The sequence below is a fragment of the Aaosphaeria arxii genome (assembly GCF_010015735.1).
Source record: "Aaosphaeria arxii CBS 175.79 unplaced genomic scaffold BU24scaffold_1, whole genome shotgun sequence".
In the NCBI taxonomy this organism is placed as follows: Eukaryota; Fungi; Ascomycota; class Dothideomycetes; order Pleosporales; genus Aaosphaeria; species Aaosphaeria arxii.
Window position 1 is genome coordinate 806,598 of NW_022983474.1, and position 14,335 is coordinate 820,932.

At 50.9% G+C, this 14,335-nt stretch overlaps 4 protein-coding genes across 4 annotated transcripts; all 4 read right to left on the reverse strand.

Annotated features, from left to right (window-relative positions):
* Positions 1-1,829: 1,829 nt before the first annotated feature.
* Positions 1,830-3,004, reverse strand: BU24DRAFT_445830 (uncharacterized protein; the record flags this gene model as incomplete). The annotated part of the gene is made up of 3 exons (XM_033530728.1): positions 2,579-3,004; positions 1,993-2,514; positions 1,830-1,953 (listed from the first exon to the last, which is right to left on the reverse strand). Exons 1-3 carry the CDS (start codon positions 2,650-2,652, stop codon positions 1,830-1,832), a joined length of 720 nt encoding a protein of 239 aa, XP_033388981.1. The 5' UTR covers positions 2,653-3,004.
* A 4,436-nt stretch (positions 3,005-7,440) lies between these two features.
* On the reverse strand, positions 7,441-9,025 carry BU24DRAFT_445831 (uncharacterized protein). The gene has a single exon (XM_033530729.1). It carries the CDS (start codon positions 8,960-8,962, stop codon positions 7,496-7,498), a length of 1,467 nt encoding a protein of 488 aa, XP_033388982.1. The 5' UTR covers positions 8,963-9,025; the 3' UTR covers positions 7,441-7,495.
* Positions 9,026-10,301: 1,276 nt separating this feature from the next.
* BU24DRAFT_416321 (3-ketoacyl-CoA thiolase peroxisomal A precursor) lies at positions 10,302-12,015 on the reverse strand. The gene is made up of 3 exons (XM_033526422.1): positions 11,899-12,015; positions 11,748-11,830; positions 10,302-11,637 (listed from the first exon to the last, which is right to left on the reverse strand). The coding sequence occupies exons 1-3, from the start codon at positions 11,927-11,929 to the stop codon at positions 10,507-10,509; spliced, it is 1,245 nt and encodes a 414-aa protein (XP_033388983.1). The 5' UTR covers positions 11,930-12,015; the 3' UTR covers positions 10,302-10,506.
* Positions 12,016-12,582: 567 nt separating this feature from the next.
* BU24DRAFT_403738 (uncharacterized protein) lies at positions 12,583-13,470 on the reverse strand (the record flags this gene model as incomplete). Its single annotated transcript, XM_033525597.1, has 2 exons — positions 12,583-13,212; positions 13,267-13,470. 2 exons carry the CDS (start codon positions 13,468-13,470, stop codon positions 12,583-12,585), a joined length of 834 nt encoding a protein of 277 aa, XP_033388984.1.
* Positions 13,471-14,335: the final 865 nt, after the last annotated feature.

Genomic DNA, 14,335 nt, shown 5'->3' on the forward strand with positions numbered 1-14,335 from the left:
ATCGTATTTTCAAGATCGTTCAATGTATACATGAAATTATTTGTATTTGTCAGGTTTCGTTCGTTGGTTGTGGATTTTATTTAGTTTTTTGATCTTTCTCGTATGTTGTTTTATTTCTTCTACCAACACAACCTAACAACTATCTACTAAATTGAAAAGAAATTACACCCTGGGGAACGTCGACACAATATCGAGTTTCCCATCGATATCAAAATAAAAGAGGCATTGGAAATTCATTAGAAACCATGAAATTTTTGACTCGATCAGTTCTTGTTGATCTAGACAGGATCTGGGGGTAGTTGTTTATACTGGTAATACGTGGGTGAGATGTGATAACTAGCTGATGAGAAGGGACGCAACGCCTCAATCCTACGCATGCATCGGACATTGAATGAGGCGTATTAATATCGAAAAAAGGAAGACAAGACGAATAATCTCACGCGCGATTGATTTATTTCCTTTTAGTCCTTTCGTCATTTGACGATGGATTGTCGACAACCATACAGCGCGCCGCAGTATCACCATCACCACGACCACCATGACGGGCACTTATCAAATATGGACTTGCAATACCAACACATGATCAACACATACCACACGCCGCAGAACCAACAGAGACGAAGGGAAAACAACTGTCGTCGAAATAAACATCGTTTCAGTTGAAATAAGGCCCTCCGACGGAGTATTGATCCTTCATTCCTTCGTAACTTCCGCCCGGGCACGGGCTGCGGCGGCGTAAGTCACGGACTTCAATAGGGGATTCTGTTGACAATGGATATGGGATGATGGTTACTCCGTCCTTTCTGTAGCTATGACCATACTTCAAAACCAAGAAAAGAAAAATGAAAACCAGAAACAGACCAACGGTCGTTGGCGTAACACAAGCATCATACTTTTCCCCTAGGCGCCGAACGTACATACGCATGCCTCTCCCTTGCTTTAAAGATGATCCACCACCACCACCACCACCACAAAAGACGTAACGGCGGCTCGCACGCTTGTATGAAACATTCTCTCGCGTGGGCGATGCGGGTCTGTCTCTTCTTAAACAGCCCTGGGCTGGCTGTCAAAACCGGCTGTCAGATGTCATGAGAGACAAACAGCACGGCGCGTGTGTAGTACAAGAAAAGCAAAACACCGTTTAAGTCATATCACAACCTGACTGTGTGTGTGCTCCGTACGTTTTCAATACGTCCATTGTCCGTCGAAGGCTATCTGAGATATCGAGAGGTCGTCTCCCGGCTGAATGTCAAGGGTTTGATATATGTCGGGATCAATGTGTTACGCGACGTCGGGTAGATGAATGTTTTGTGTACCGAGTATATGTGTATGAATTATTCAAGGAAGGAAGGGATGGAGATGTGTCCGAGCGGCCACGCGACAATAAGGTTTGTTGGTAGGTGGGTGGGCGGTACCGAAGTATAGAGAAGGTTTAAGTCGACGTCGTGGGACGTGGAGAACAGCGGACGACACAACCACAGGACAGTAGTGTGATAGCGTCAATTGCGTCTTAATTTTGCATAGGACAAGCAGATTATTTGTGACAGGAAGAAGACAAAACAAATTCAAAGACAAGTGTCAAGCGGACATCACAATAAGGCACACATGTTTAGGGTTTTCTAGAACAAGTCTCTTCAAATATCTACCGCTTCCACCACCGAACTACCAATTATTAAACAATCGCGAACCATGTACACGCAAGGGTATTTGTCTGGACGTTTTCCCTAATCCCTGGGAATCCGAAACCAATGCACTCCGTTCATGCAAAGTCATAGCCTTTTAGCAACCCGCGAGCGGGCCGCACAAAGCTTTTAATTGAGAGATGACATTTACAAGAAGAAAGCGGCGAAGGCACCAACACCGGCGACGAAGCCACCGACCTTGGCGTGGCTGGCAGCGCCAGTGAACTCAGCAGGAGCAGTGGGCTTGATGTAGCTGTGAATGGCATTAGGACTTGAACTTCGTATATCAGATTTAGGATTGAAAACTTACCCGGAGCTGGAGGCAGTGCCGACGATTGGGACAACGGGGTAACCGGTGCCGGAGGGGATCGGGTAAGGAGCAGGGGCGCTAGGAGCGGGAGCGCTGGGGTAAGGAGCAGGAGCGCTGGGAGCAGGGCCGGAGGGGTATCCGGGGGTGCTGCTGGGGTAGGGGACAACGACTGTAACGGTAGAGGTTGTCAGGCAAACCGAAGAAGACTCGACGGGGGCGGGAGCGGAGGGGTAGGGTTTACCGGAAGACTCAGCAGGGTAGCTGGGCTTGCTGCTGGACTCAACAGGGTAGGCGGGGGTGCTGGATGGCTTGCTGGGGTATCCAGGGTAGGCGGGAGCGCTGGAGGACTCAGCAGGGTAAGAAGGAACGCTGCTGGACTCGGCAGGGTAGCCGGGGTAGGCGGGAGCGCTGGAAGACTCAGCAGGGTAGGCGGGGACGCTGCTGGACTCGACGGGGTAGACCGGGTAGACGGGGGTGGAGGAGACCTCGGGGTAAGCCGGGGTGGAGGAGACGGGCTCAGCGCTGGAGAGAATTGTGAGTAAATGGATGTTGAGAGTATCAGATGAAGAAGTTGGGAGAAACTTACGGGTAAGCACCGTAGCCAGGGGCGGCGGAGACGAGGCCGGCAACGGCAGCAATGATGGCAATGGAGGCACGCATTTTGATTGATTTGAAGATTAAGAGGTACTTGAACTCGAAAAGAGAATAGTGGTAATTGGCGGAGGTTTGGTATTAAAGATAGTGGTAATTAGTTGGTATTCAACGAATGGACGACCGTGGGTCAGGTGTAAGGCTCGAAGTAACTTGCTTGAGTGAAGAGAGAGAAAGAAAACGAAATGGAGAGCGAGAGATGGGATATCTTATGTACAAGTGGGAGATTGCGTGCACGGTAGCGCGGACCGGAAACAAATGGGCCAGCGGGATGGAGCTTGAAAGGGGGAATAGACAACCCATACAGACCATACAGACCATACCAGGGCATAACCAGGAGGCAAAAGTGGAAGTGAATGGGCGGGCGCCAGGGGGGTAGACCGCAGACCGTCTCTCGCCATTTCGGTTGGTCGTTGGGATTGGAGTGGATGGAGGAGCTAACGCAGGAACATGCAGCCGCTAGGGCCAATCTTTTTCCACTTCCTCCTTTTCTTCCCTGCTGTTTCCCCTGTCATCTTTTCCTCCTCCACCCCCCCCTCCACCATCCTCCACCACACTTCATCCCTCCCTCCACGGCCTACCCATTCACTACTTGACTTGACTTTACTCTCTTCAGAAGGTTTGGCTGTCGCCCCGGTGCTTGTGGCTTTTTTTCGTATTCTTCGAATGAACAACAGGCCCCCCCTTCTCATGCCTTGATTCTCAGGATCACTACTACACGGTACTACTACTGCACCATTGATTCTGTGAGTCGTTCCGCTGAGTCGAGCCTCTGGTCCTGTACGGAGTAAACATCCAGATTGCCTTCCTCCACTCCTCCCACCAATTAGATCCACAAGTGGAGTGCAAGTCTACAACGCAAGTAGGAAGTGTAATTAATAGTCTGAGGGTAGAGACTTCCCGGCGGAGAGGCGGAGAGGGCCTGACCGCCTCGTTGTCAACAGTATTCGCTGTCTTCCGCGCCAATACTGCGTGTGTATGTACAACGCTCTCCACCGCTCGGAAGGGTGGCCAGGGCGGCTATCCCGCTGGCACACCGTCCTGTTGGCCTACCTAGGTACAGCTTCTGGAGCTCTCTCGAGCTTCCCCTCTACGTAGGTGCTGTGTGTACTGGCCGGTGGCGACGGTCCACGGCGACGGCGAGGACGAGGACGATGACGGGTTGACAGCGGCGAACTCCCATGGCGACCAAAATTATCCTCTCCAGCTGTCAGCAACACTCAACAGCTGCAGGGCACGGGTTCTCCTGACTGTTCCCTGCCCGTGATGTCCTGCGCAACCCAAGAATAATCTGCGAGCCTGTTGCAAAGAATAGCAGCAGTACCCATATTACGCTGCACATTGGAGTGGGTGAGCAATAATCAATCATGAAAGCATGAAAGCCACTCCTCGTGTGCCATGGAATACAGCGTGGAGACGACACGCAACGCAGCCCCAGTTGGACCGACCGAAAATGGAACGTATCGTCAGGGGCGCACCTTATCTCGATTGCCCTTTGCGGTCGGAATTGATTGTCCAGCACGCGCGCACAATTTGACTGGACATCATCATAACCTCTGGCCTACCCGGCCTACCAGAGCGGTCCAATAACGCTCGTCACGACCACGGTGAAATTAATGAGTCGAGTCTCGGCCAACAATCCGCCCCAAACGAAAGTAATAACAATAATGAAAACAAAATTTGGCGGCAAATGGTCCTGTAGATCCCTAACCCAATCAGGCTTGAGCTGGCTGTGTCAGCGTCACAGATTCCTTTCTCGCACCAGCGCTACCTCTTTGTTCTCCGACCATACAACCAAGTTGAACCAACCTTACCTCCTAAGCTCCATGGTCCATGACTCCACGTGTGTGTTGTTGTGTTTACCTACTCTGGGTATTGTTTGGATGAAACAAGGAACGAGTAAACAGCTCGCGACAAGTCAGTTATCCTTGCTCGTGCGATGTCCCGGATATTTTCGACAGGAGAGAAAAACCGTTGAACGTGACTGGGGCTACTTCACGAGAGCTTGTTTTGCTCCTCCCGCCGCGCTCCCGTTGAAAATCATGCACAATTCAGCTGTGCAGACAGACGCCGTGAATAACGGCGCCTGCCGGTGATGGCCTTTACCTCCGTGTATGGACCATCGATTAGCACTCGACTATGTGAGGAATACGGGGGCACTCCATGTCGGAGCGAGAGCTCATCAGCTCATCGTAAATACAACCTTATTGCTACTTATCCGGGATCAGAGTTATTGACAACACGGCGAGACGCTGAGTGCAAATAGGTTACCGCCATGCATGCTTGGTCGCATGCAAGAACACCACAAGCACGTAGGCAAGCATGGTCGTTTGGCCGAAGAGTCCAGGCAAGGATGATTATCCATAATCGATAAAAAGCACGAAAGGCAGCGCACGTCCATACCATTGTGGAGATGTGGAAATGAAAGCTCAGGCGGGTCCCCATTGGGTATAGGATTGATCCCCCTGCGATTCCTCCCATCTCATCATCTCATCTCATCTCATCTGCGCACTACTGTTCAAGGTACCTTTGGTTTGCAGCAGGCCTCCCTCAACCTCATGTCATTTCGCTTCAACAGCCCTGTTCAAACGCAATTAGCAATTGTTCATGCTCGTAATTTGCCCCCAGTCACTCCTATGCTCTACTCCTTCGCCCTATCCACCTCCACCTTCCTGTTCTTTGCCATTGACGCCGCCTATCACGTTTCAGCCCCTCGTAATTGGCCAGCCGCCCTGTACCACATGAGTCGCTCATCTCGCCCGTCGGTCCAATTACTCCCTCAGTGCTCGTGCGGCACTCGCTTTCCTCTACCCATCATCTCAAATCTCCACCAAACGCTGAAAACCGAGACCCAAATCGACCGTTCCATTTGTTCCGAAAAGTGGATTTCACTCCTGCCAAGCTTCATGATCTGAGGACCGACAGCAATCTGTTGGTGACAAAGGAGATGTAGAGAGATCTACACGAGGCTTATTGCTGAACCAAGTACTCCTTTCTTCGTGCATTAACGTAACTGTCGTGCACGTCCTGTTTGGGTCACCATCTCGCTTTGGCCGTTTCCTATGTATACACTATGTGGGTACTTTGATATGCCAGCGCAGGAGTCTCCACCCTCGTCTTCAGGTTTCAGCACTCATCGATCGCGATATCTACACAGTACAGTTCGACATTCGAGGGTGTCACCCGTATCTTCCTCCTCCGTACCTCAGGATCTTTTCTCTCAACACCTTCAACCTCTCAACACCTTCAACCATGCTGGACACCGTTCCTTCCCTTTGCACCTTCCACTGCTCCATTCCTATTCAGTGCTTTCGTCCTTCACCACTGTTCCTCAGTCGATATCCCGATGCAACTGCACCTAATCCTTTCGCTCTACTCACTTGACCGTACTCGTACCGACCTCTGCAACTCCATAGCAACGCCATTCTCGAAGAATGGAAGCATTCTCTCCCATGGGTCATGAATACCTTAGCCAGGGCTATCCTATCTACATACCAGTCTCCCGTTTTCAAATGGCACCAATTGGGGACTCTTCCTCACACTGACCATTGATTTTGTTTCCTGTCTTTACCCTCGGACCTTTCTCTCTGGACTATGAAGGCACATGCGGGATACCAACAGCAACAGCACCTGTCTATCGTTATGTGAACACTTTGGAATCGTCGTCCTCTCCTAGAGGCGCATAACATCCGCCTTCTTGCCGTGTCCACACTTCCGCTACTTCTCGCTGTATAACCTGAATCCTTGGATCAAACCTATCAAGTCGTATGCCTTTGGTTCCTTATTCGTTTTGACACCTCCAACTCTCTTTGTTGGCCTCTTGATCAGTATGACAGGCGCATGAGTTCGCTCTGTTTCTCTCCCTCTCTTTCTCGTTTCTGTCAGACAACTAACATGAAGCTTGCTCACATGACAGGTATTCATTCTGGACCATTGGGATTCTCGAGCTGCATGTTTAATGACTGGATCCTTCTACTTGACCCGGACTCACCGTACACTCTTGGGAACAGCCATTATTGAACTGGGATTGTGGGAACTTCAGAGGCTCAAACACCCTTTCAGATGGAGCTATATTGCACTAATCTCCCGAGTTGCCATAAACGCGCATGTTCCATATTCTGCTCTCTGTCGGACCCTCAACATATTCTTTCACTCCAGATATTCGTCACATCGTCACCTATGTCGGGTCAACACACAGCAGCTTCGCTATTCAGGGAGATCGCACCGTATCATTTCCTGGAATCTATTTACCCGAATTCAACATATTAATATACCATTTCGCATTTGGACGCCATCAATTTCCAGTATGCCATTTGTAGGAAGCAGGAATGGAAATCTCTCTCTCATAACATCGATAAAGCATTAGTCTTGGACTTGAACTTTTTCTCACACCTTCTACGACATCCGTACCCGTGACCGTAGGCCGCAAATGGACGACACCTCCTAGATCTAGGGGTTTTTACGCATGAAGGCTGTCCGGCTGGAATTCACATTTTGGTGGCCTGGTGGTATCATTGTAACTCGTTATGTCCTTACGTAGCATATCTGCCCTACTGGTCCACCCGTATAGGACGGGCTCTCCGAATACAACATGTTTTCTCCATCTCACCCTATCGCTCGCCTGAGTGCTCCTGGCTGGACGACTGTCATCCACTGGGTCGGCCATCTGTGTAAAGGAAGTTTCTCGATGCGTTTCGCAAACCATGTTTACCATCCCTGCGCAAGCTCTCTTGTGGTTCGATTATTACTTTTCGTCTTTCGTCGGAAAGGGCATTGAATTACTTCTGTTAATATCATCTCTTCTAGGCGTTTTGCGATCCGCAAGGTCATTCCGAAGAATGCCGATCAGAATCTACCTCCTAAGCATCCCAAGCAGCATCCCAAGCAGCCTGCGCAGCAAACACCGCTTTCTCATCGTCGGATGCCTAGCACGTTTTCTCTCCTCCATGTCAAGTTGAGCCTCAGAGATGTATGACGTTCGGTCTTCAAAATCCCCATACTTGGCGAAAGCGACCGGGATTGCTCGACGACGACATTCATCTAGCAACCACACCCTACCCATCAGTACGTCGTTGTCGATATACGTCCAGAATGGAAGACCACCGTTTGTTTGCTGAGGATGCTTTTTGAGGAATATGACTGTTCGTTTCAGCTCCGGTACACCGCCGTTCACTACACCCACATTAGGCTTTCTCGTCCGAACTGGTACATCAAGTACCGCTGAAAACGAGAGTTTCATAACCTTTGCGTAGTAAGGAACTACGAGATTGAGTTCCTTCAGAGCGGGGAGCTTAGCCAGGATATTGCAAGCAGTTTCATACGCACGCAACCCATCCTGATCTGGCCCTATAGGTTCGCCGAGCTTTGGAATCTTCAGGCGATCTAGTATGGCATTCATTTCGGGGAAGTCATCGCCGTCCCTTTCTAGCGGATTCGTCCACTGCCACTTGCCCACGGAGCACCATTCCGGATAGTTGACGGAGACATTGGTCAGATACTGGCAGTTCGTGTTAATGTGCCAGAGGAAGCCGCACAGCATCGACCAACCGCCCGTGTCCGAGAAACGGAATTCATTACAGCCATACAGAATGCCGATGGCTTCAGCATGGACCTGCCGTGATAGGCGGAGTAAAGTGACATTGAGGGGCTTAGTGGACCGTTTGATCATGTCCTGGCGGGTGACGTGGTTCCTCCACGGCTTACGAGGGAGAATTGGCCAAAAGTCGATCGGGTGTGGCGAGATCAAGCAAGCTCTGTAGATGTCCATCCGAAGTTCTCCAGGTAACTTCATCAACGAAAACACCTTCTGCTGCAGCCGAAGCCGCAGCCGCAGCCGCCACCGTTCCTTGAACAACAACTTGTATGCCCGGAGCATCCACCGAATCAAAGTAATGAACACATCCAGAAATGGGCCGCACCTGAAAATATCGAGCTCCCAACCCTGACTCGCCAGCTCCTTCCGCTTGTCCGCGATTTCCCTCGCATACGCCCGGCACTGCTGTTCCAGCTGCGCGATGTCGTCGCGCGCCGCAAGCAGCGACTCCCTCCGCTCCAGCAGCTTCCCTTCCGCACTTGCGTCCGCCTTGATCAGCTGCACGTACAATCTGTCCATCTTGGTCGCCCACCGTCGCCTTTTGTCCTCGAGATTCACAAGAAAGCCCTCGTGTCGGGATTGGTTGAACGAGATAACGGTCTCCATATGTTTGATGCGCTCATGCTCCACTTGAACGAGGCGCTTGCGGAGGGAAGCATTGCGGTTTCGCACCGAGGGTTGGGGGCCTCGAGGCTGCTGGAGGTCAATGAATTGTACCATGGACATCGTTTCGCTCGCAGTTCCTCTGTGGTGTTACTGTTTTCGAGGATTTTGACATCATCTTCGGTTTTTAAGTGCTGTCGCCTTGCGAAAAATTCGATACTTCTTTTAGGAACTCGACAAACCCATTGAACGGGAGACGACTCTCAACAATAGTCGAAGGATTACCGCATCAGTCCATGTCGCGGATATTGATGCACCATCGGGTTGGAGCCGAAGCACACACCTTTTTGTAGAAATTCCCTATCTCCATCTCGAATGGCACTCGGAGCAGAAGCTTTTGGCAGTGCTGCAGAGCGTCATGGTATCGATTTGCGGCCTCGGTATCCCGTGTGCTGATCCATCGTGCGGATTTGGAAAGGTATTTCATCCATGAACCAAACTCGAAGGCGGGGGACCATACAAATCAAACCCCTTAGCTGTTTCGGCGTGTTCAATACCTAGCAAGCAGGGGCGATTTACACACGAAGCACATAGAGTGAAAATCAGGGAAACCCCGGACTATGGTGTTAGTAAAGCTTGTTCCGAGAGCTCGATACATATATTGACTGACCGGTTCCATGGTCGTTGGGCCCGCCCTCAACGTCACAAAATGAGAAAAAAAAGGACTGTTTCGAGTCTCTGAGAATCGGTCTCTGCAACGTATCAATATTTCATGTTCCTTGGCACTTCTTTTCCTTCGCCATCATTGCTGTAATTACGTGAATGCCCCCCGATCTGGAGGTCAATTGGGGCACTTGGCTATGTTCTGGATCCCCGCAGGGTCTGGAGATTTGAAATCGCTTCATCGCGTATGCTTCTAAATGGCTGTTCACACCAAGAATGGTCACATCAATTGGAGCTGGTTGTAGCATTAGACCCGTGGTAGCCAGGAGAAAATGAATGATTTTTGCGTCGTACTCTACACATCTTCACCCCGTCCTCTCAACTAGACGACTCCGCCACTGCTGCCTAATAATTGTCGTTATCTGGTTGACCCGGCCGAGACAGCGATATTTCACCGTTAGAGGTTTGCGCCATATTGGGGGAGGGGAAAGCCATCAATACTAATTGGAAGAGCAGCAAGTGGATTGGGTAAGGTGCCAATGAATGCCCTATCTGACAGACAAGTATGAATGCATGCATCAATGCGGCGCTTCTGAACGTTCATTATCGTGTACACGGGCCAGGATTTCGTAGTGGAGGGCGATGAAATTGAGTTCAATAGGTATGTATTGGCGCGAAAGATTCAGGATTATTGTAGATGGGAACGATATCCAGAAATAAATGATTGCACAGCGATTCTTACAAGTACTCAGTTAGAGATTTCCTATAGAATCTTTCACAGTGGCACAGCGGACTTGACGTCATGAATGCCCAGCTTTTGAGGCGTAGTAAATTGCGAGATAACTTCAAATATCAACATAAAAGTCTCCTCAAATGTCCCGTATACAAATACAAGAAGATAATGCATCTCTCTTCTCTCCCTTACTCAGCAACCCAGACCGCGGCCATGCCCATTCTGAAATTTGTTAGCCTCTGGCGTCCCCACAAGAATGGAGATTCTATGCTTACCCAGTTCCAATACACATGGATGTGACACCGACGCTCTTTCCTGTCCGCTTGAGCTCAGTCAAGAGTGTGCTGACCTGTCTTGCACCAGTAACACCAAGAGGATGTCCGAATGCGATGGCTCCACCTTTGGGGTTGATCTTGGCCTTGTCCAAACCGAGCTCGTTGATGCAGTACAAGCACTGGCTTGCGAAAGCCTCGTTGATCTCGTAGATGTCGACGTCGTCCTTGTCAAGGCCAGTCTTTCCAAGAACAACAGGGATAGCGGCTGCTGGGCCGACACCCATGAGTAGCGGTGGCACGCCAACAATGGATGCCTGGACGAACTTGCCGATGATCTTCTGGCCGAGGCGCTCTGCGGTGCTGCGCTTCATGAGAAGAACGGCAGCGGCACCATCGGAAATCTGAGAGGCATTTCCGGCATGGATTGAGCCATCCTTCGAGAATGCAGGCCGGATCTTGGCCAACGACTCTGCTGTGATGCCCTCTCGGACGCCATCATCCTTGGAAACGGTGATCTCCTTCTCCTCATCGGTCTTAGGGTCTGTCCACTTCACCTTCAAGGGTGCAATCTCCTCGTCGAAGAGACCCTTCTTCTGGGCCTCGATGGCCTTCTGGAAACTCTCTGCGGCAAATTTGTCCTGGTCTGCCCTGGCAATGCCCTTGCTCTTTGCCATCTTCTCCGACAAGACACCCATTGGAACCTTGCAGTTGGCAGCCTCCTTGTGGCTTTCGAGGAGCTCTGAGAACTCAGTAACGGCTTGTGGGCCATACTGTTGGCTCATGCTCTCTGCACCGGCACCGATGCCAATCTCGATCATGCCGGACTTGATGGCGTTGGCAATGTCAACACATGCCTGGAGACCAGAAGAGCATTGCCTGTTCAACGACTTGCAAGATGTGGTAACAGGGAATCCAGCTGCGAGGGCCGCGGCACGGAACTCAGTTGCGCCACCACCTGGTGCAAGCACAGCGCCAACAGCGATATCTTCAACGAGTTTGGGGTCGATGCCGGAACGCTCGATAAGGGTCTTGAATGCACCGTGGAGAAGATCAGCGGCGGCGGTGTCCTTGAATCCACCCTTTCCGCCTTTTGTGAAGGGGGTGCGGAGGGCGCATGTTACGACAACCTGTCGTATTCGTGTCAGTACTGAGATCAGACCGTTCGAGTATGATATCGTTGCTGTGACGTCGATGGGAGCAACGTAGGGTCTCTTCAATCGATTGAATCAGTACATACATCATCGGCATGCTTCTCAAGAAGCCCTTGCCTTCCCTTCTTGCCACTGAGGTGGCCGGTGACCTGCGAAAGGCGCTCCTGCGCTGTGGAAACGTCAGCGTTCCATCACAACCCGATATGACATCGTACCAGTGCTATGGAGCTTACGAACCTTGAGAATTGCGTCCGGTCTGGTTTGCCATGATTGAAGTATAGAAATGATAGAAACCCGAGTATAATACAAGTGCTGAATAGTATTTACCGTATAGATAGAAAGAGGGAGTAGGAGGTGCAGCCGGGCCCTTTCTTTTATTATGGAAGCTCGCGCTGAGGTCATGCCGAGGTGACTGCCTCTTCCAGAATAGCGCCAAACGCGGCGTTTCTACTTTCACATGCAGCACTTCCATCACATGCTATGCGGTGCACCATTGTCAACTATCATGTGGACAGCATTACAAACATATGGCTCCAGAGCTTATAGAAGGGTCTGTAAATCATTCAGAACCTAAGAGATTTAGGGTCTCTGAGCGTCCGGCAATGCGTACTAATGTCTGCTCCACATGAAGCTAGTTGACCCCTGCCGTACGGCCAGGTTCGGGGTTGTATACTTCCACGATACGGACATTGAATGCTTTCATACAATCATTTATATGTGTAACACTGAGCGTGGATCTAAAAAATAACAGATAGATGATCATAGCCATCTGGCGTGGCTAAGCATATTTGGCCGAAGCCGTTCCACCCTTCTTCTGGAAAGCTGCTACTGTAATCGAAAATGAAAATGTTCGTCATTACCAGTGTGATCATTAATCGCTCCGCAAACGCCATGCTTTTGAATCAAATCACCCCGCAAAGATTATCGTCGATCATTCCCATCCGCATCCCGAAGTCTCCGCTCAAGCTCGTCGGCCACGCTTTCTCTCTGGACCTCTTCGTATCCTGGTGGTGGTTCCGAAGGAGGCTCAAAGGTCTCTTGTTGCGGGCTCCGGGCTGTACTCGACTTCTCATCTCTGGGAGGCGATGATGGCGCTACGACGCTGTCTCGTGGAGGAGGTGGACTGGATAGTGCGTCTGCACGTCCGGTAGAATTCTGCCCCCTCGTATCCTCGTATGCTGGCAAGTCCTCTAGATGTACTGAGTTGAGGTTCACTCCCGACAACGCTCCTCCCCCTCTTCCACCTCCAAGTTCTGCTCCATCGCCTGAGGTCAGGCCACTCTCTCTTGCCACATCGAAAGCTTGCCGTAATCGCTCGCGTAGCCTCTCAAATGTCGTAGAGAAGTCGAAGGCGCCCCCCTCCTTGAATTCCATTGTGACCTCCAGCTCAGCAAACTGTGCTGGTATTCCTCCACCGTAAACGGGCTGTATGACTGCCTCCCACTTGTTCGCACCAAACCATGGAGCCGTGACGCGGGAGTCTTGTACGTTTAGGATCGGGACAGCAAAGGATTGGAACTCTGGCGTGGGCGAGACGGGTAGATAGACTATCTGTCACGGGTCAGCTTCACCGATGGCAAGATGGGTTACATGGTGCGAGCATACCCGTCTATTCGTGAGATGTACCACGCCTGACTTGCATTGAACGGAGTAAGCCTGGCTCGGGGGGTTTCGATTGGAGCTCTGCAGCGACAAGGTTGTTCGTGGAGGAGATACATAGAGGCTCTGCTCGCCAGGCAGCGGAGTATATCCACCGCTCTCAGTGAGCATCACCCAACTGCTCTTTCTGTTAGATTTGCTCTTCCGCATCTTGAGGTTTCGAGGAATCTCCAATGTGATTATAACAATTCGGCCCCCCAGTAACTACACACGATTTGCGGGGTAGACGTTACAGGTGGGGAGAGGGGCGGCGAAGAGGTAAAACACATCGATCGAGAGGAGCGAGTATACTCACTTTATGGACATTTTGGGTCGGTACTTGCACTCGACTTGGTATGACAGAGTGGTTCCTTGGACTACAGTAGCCTTGCCCCCTCTTTCAGTATGCTCTTCGCTTGTGGGCAGCCCTGCAAAGTAATGATCTTGGAACGCCGTGAGTCGTTAGGGTGTTGGGAACGGGCAAGAGTGCGGTACGGCTGGGCCACGCGGCGAGCCGTCTGGTATGGCCTAGTGCGAGATATCTACTGTCTACTGTGCAGAACAGTACCGGTACATACACTTTAGAGTCAGTTGGGAGTTGCTGCAAGGACGGGCCGACGTCCGCGTCGAATCAGAGATATTGGTGCGGCTAAAGCGCGCAGATGCTGATGCGAGTGATGGCTTGTTGCGCGAAAGTTTAGGGTTTAGGGGTTTTGGGATTGCGGGGACTTTGTCACTCGAGTCTTGGTGGCGTTGCGCCGACAGTGCCAATCGCGGTAAACGAATAATAAATTCCTGGGCCCTGACTAGGAACAAACCATCAACAGGTATTGATTTGTCGCTGACGGGAGGGCTTCAAGCACGTTTATGTAGTACGCAGAAACTATATGCACAAACGTTGAAGGATTTCTGAATCGATGGGTTGGATTAAAGTTGTCGCCGGTGCCTTGTGGTCGGGTCGGATCGCCCACATCTTATAGAGGTCTTGTGATTCTTCACAACGGGTTACGAGTATGTACACAACGTAGTCGGCTTG

Bases quoted from the DNA above. Each gene is read 5' to 3' on its own strand.
- BU24DRAFT_445831 (XM_033530729.1), bottom strand. From the start codon at position 8,962: ATGTCCATGGTACAATTCATTGACCTCCAGCAGCCTCGAGGCCCCCAA.
- BU24DRAFT_416321 (XM_033526422.1), bottom strand. From the start codon at position 11,929: ATGGCAAACCAGACCGGACGCAATTCTCAAG. The intron at 11,831-11,898 runs GTTCGTAAGCTC...ACGTTTCCACAG, and splicing joins GACCGGACGCAATTCTCAAG to CGCAGGAGCGCCTTTCGCAG. The intron at 11,638-11,747 runs GTATGTACTGAT...CGAATACGACAG, and splicing joins TTGAGAAGCATGCCGATGAT to GTTGTCGTAACATGCGCCCT.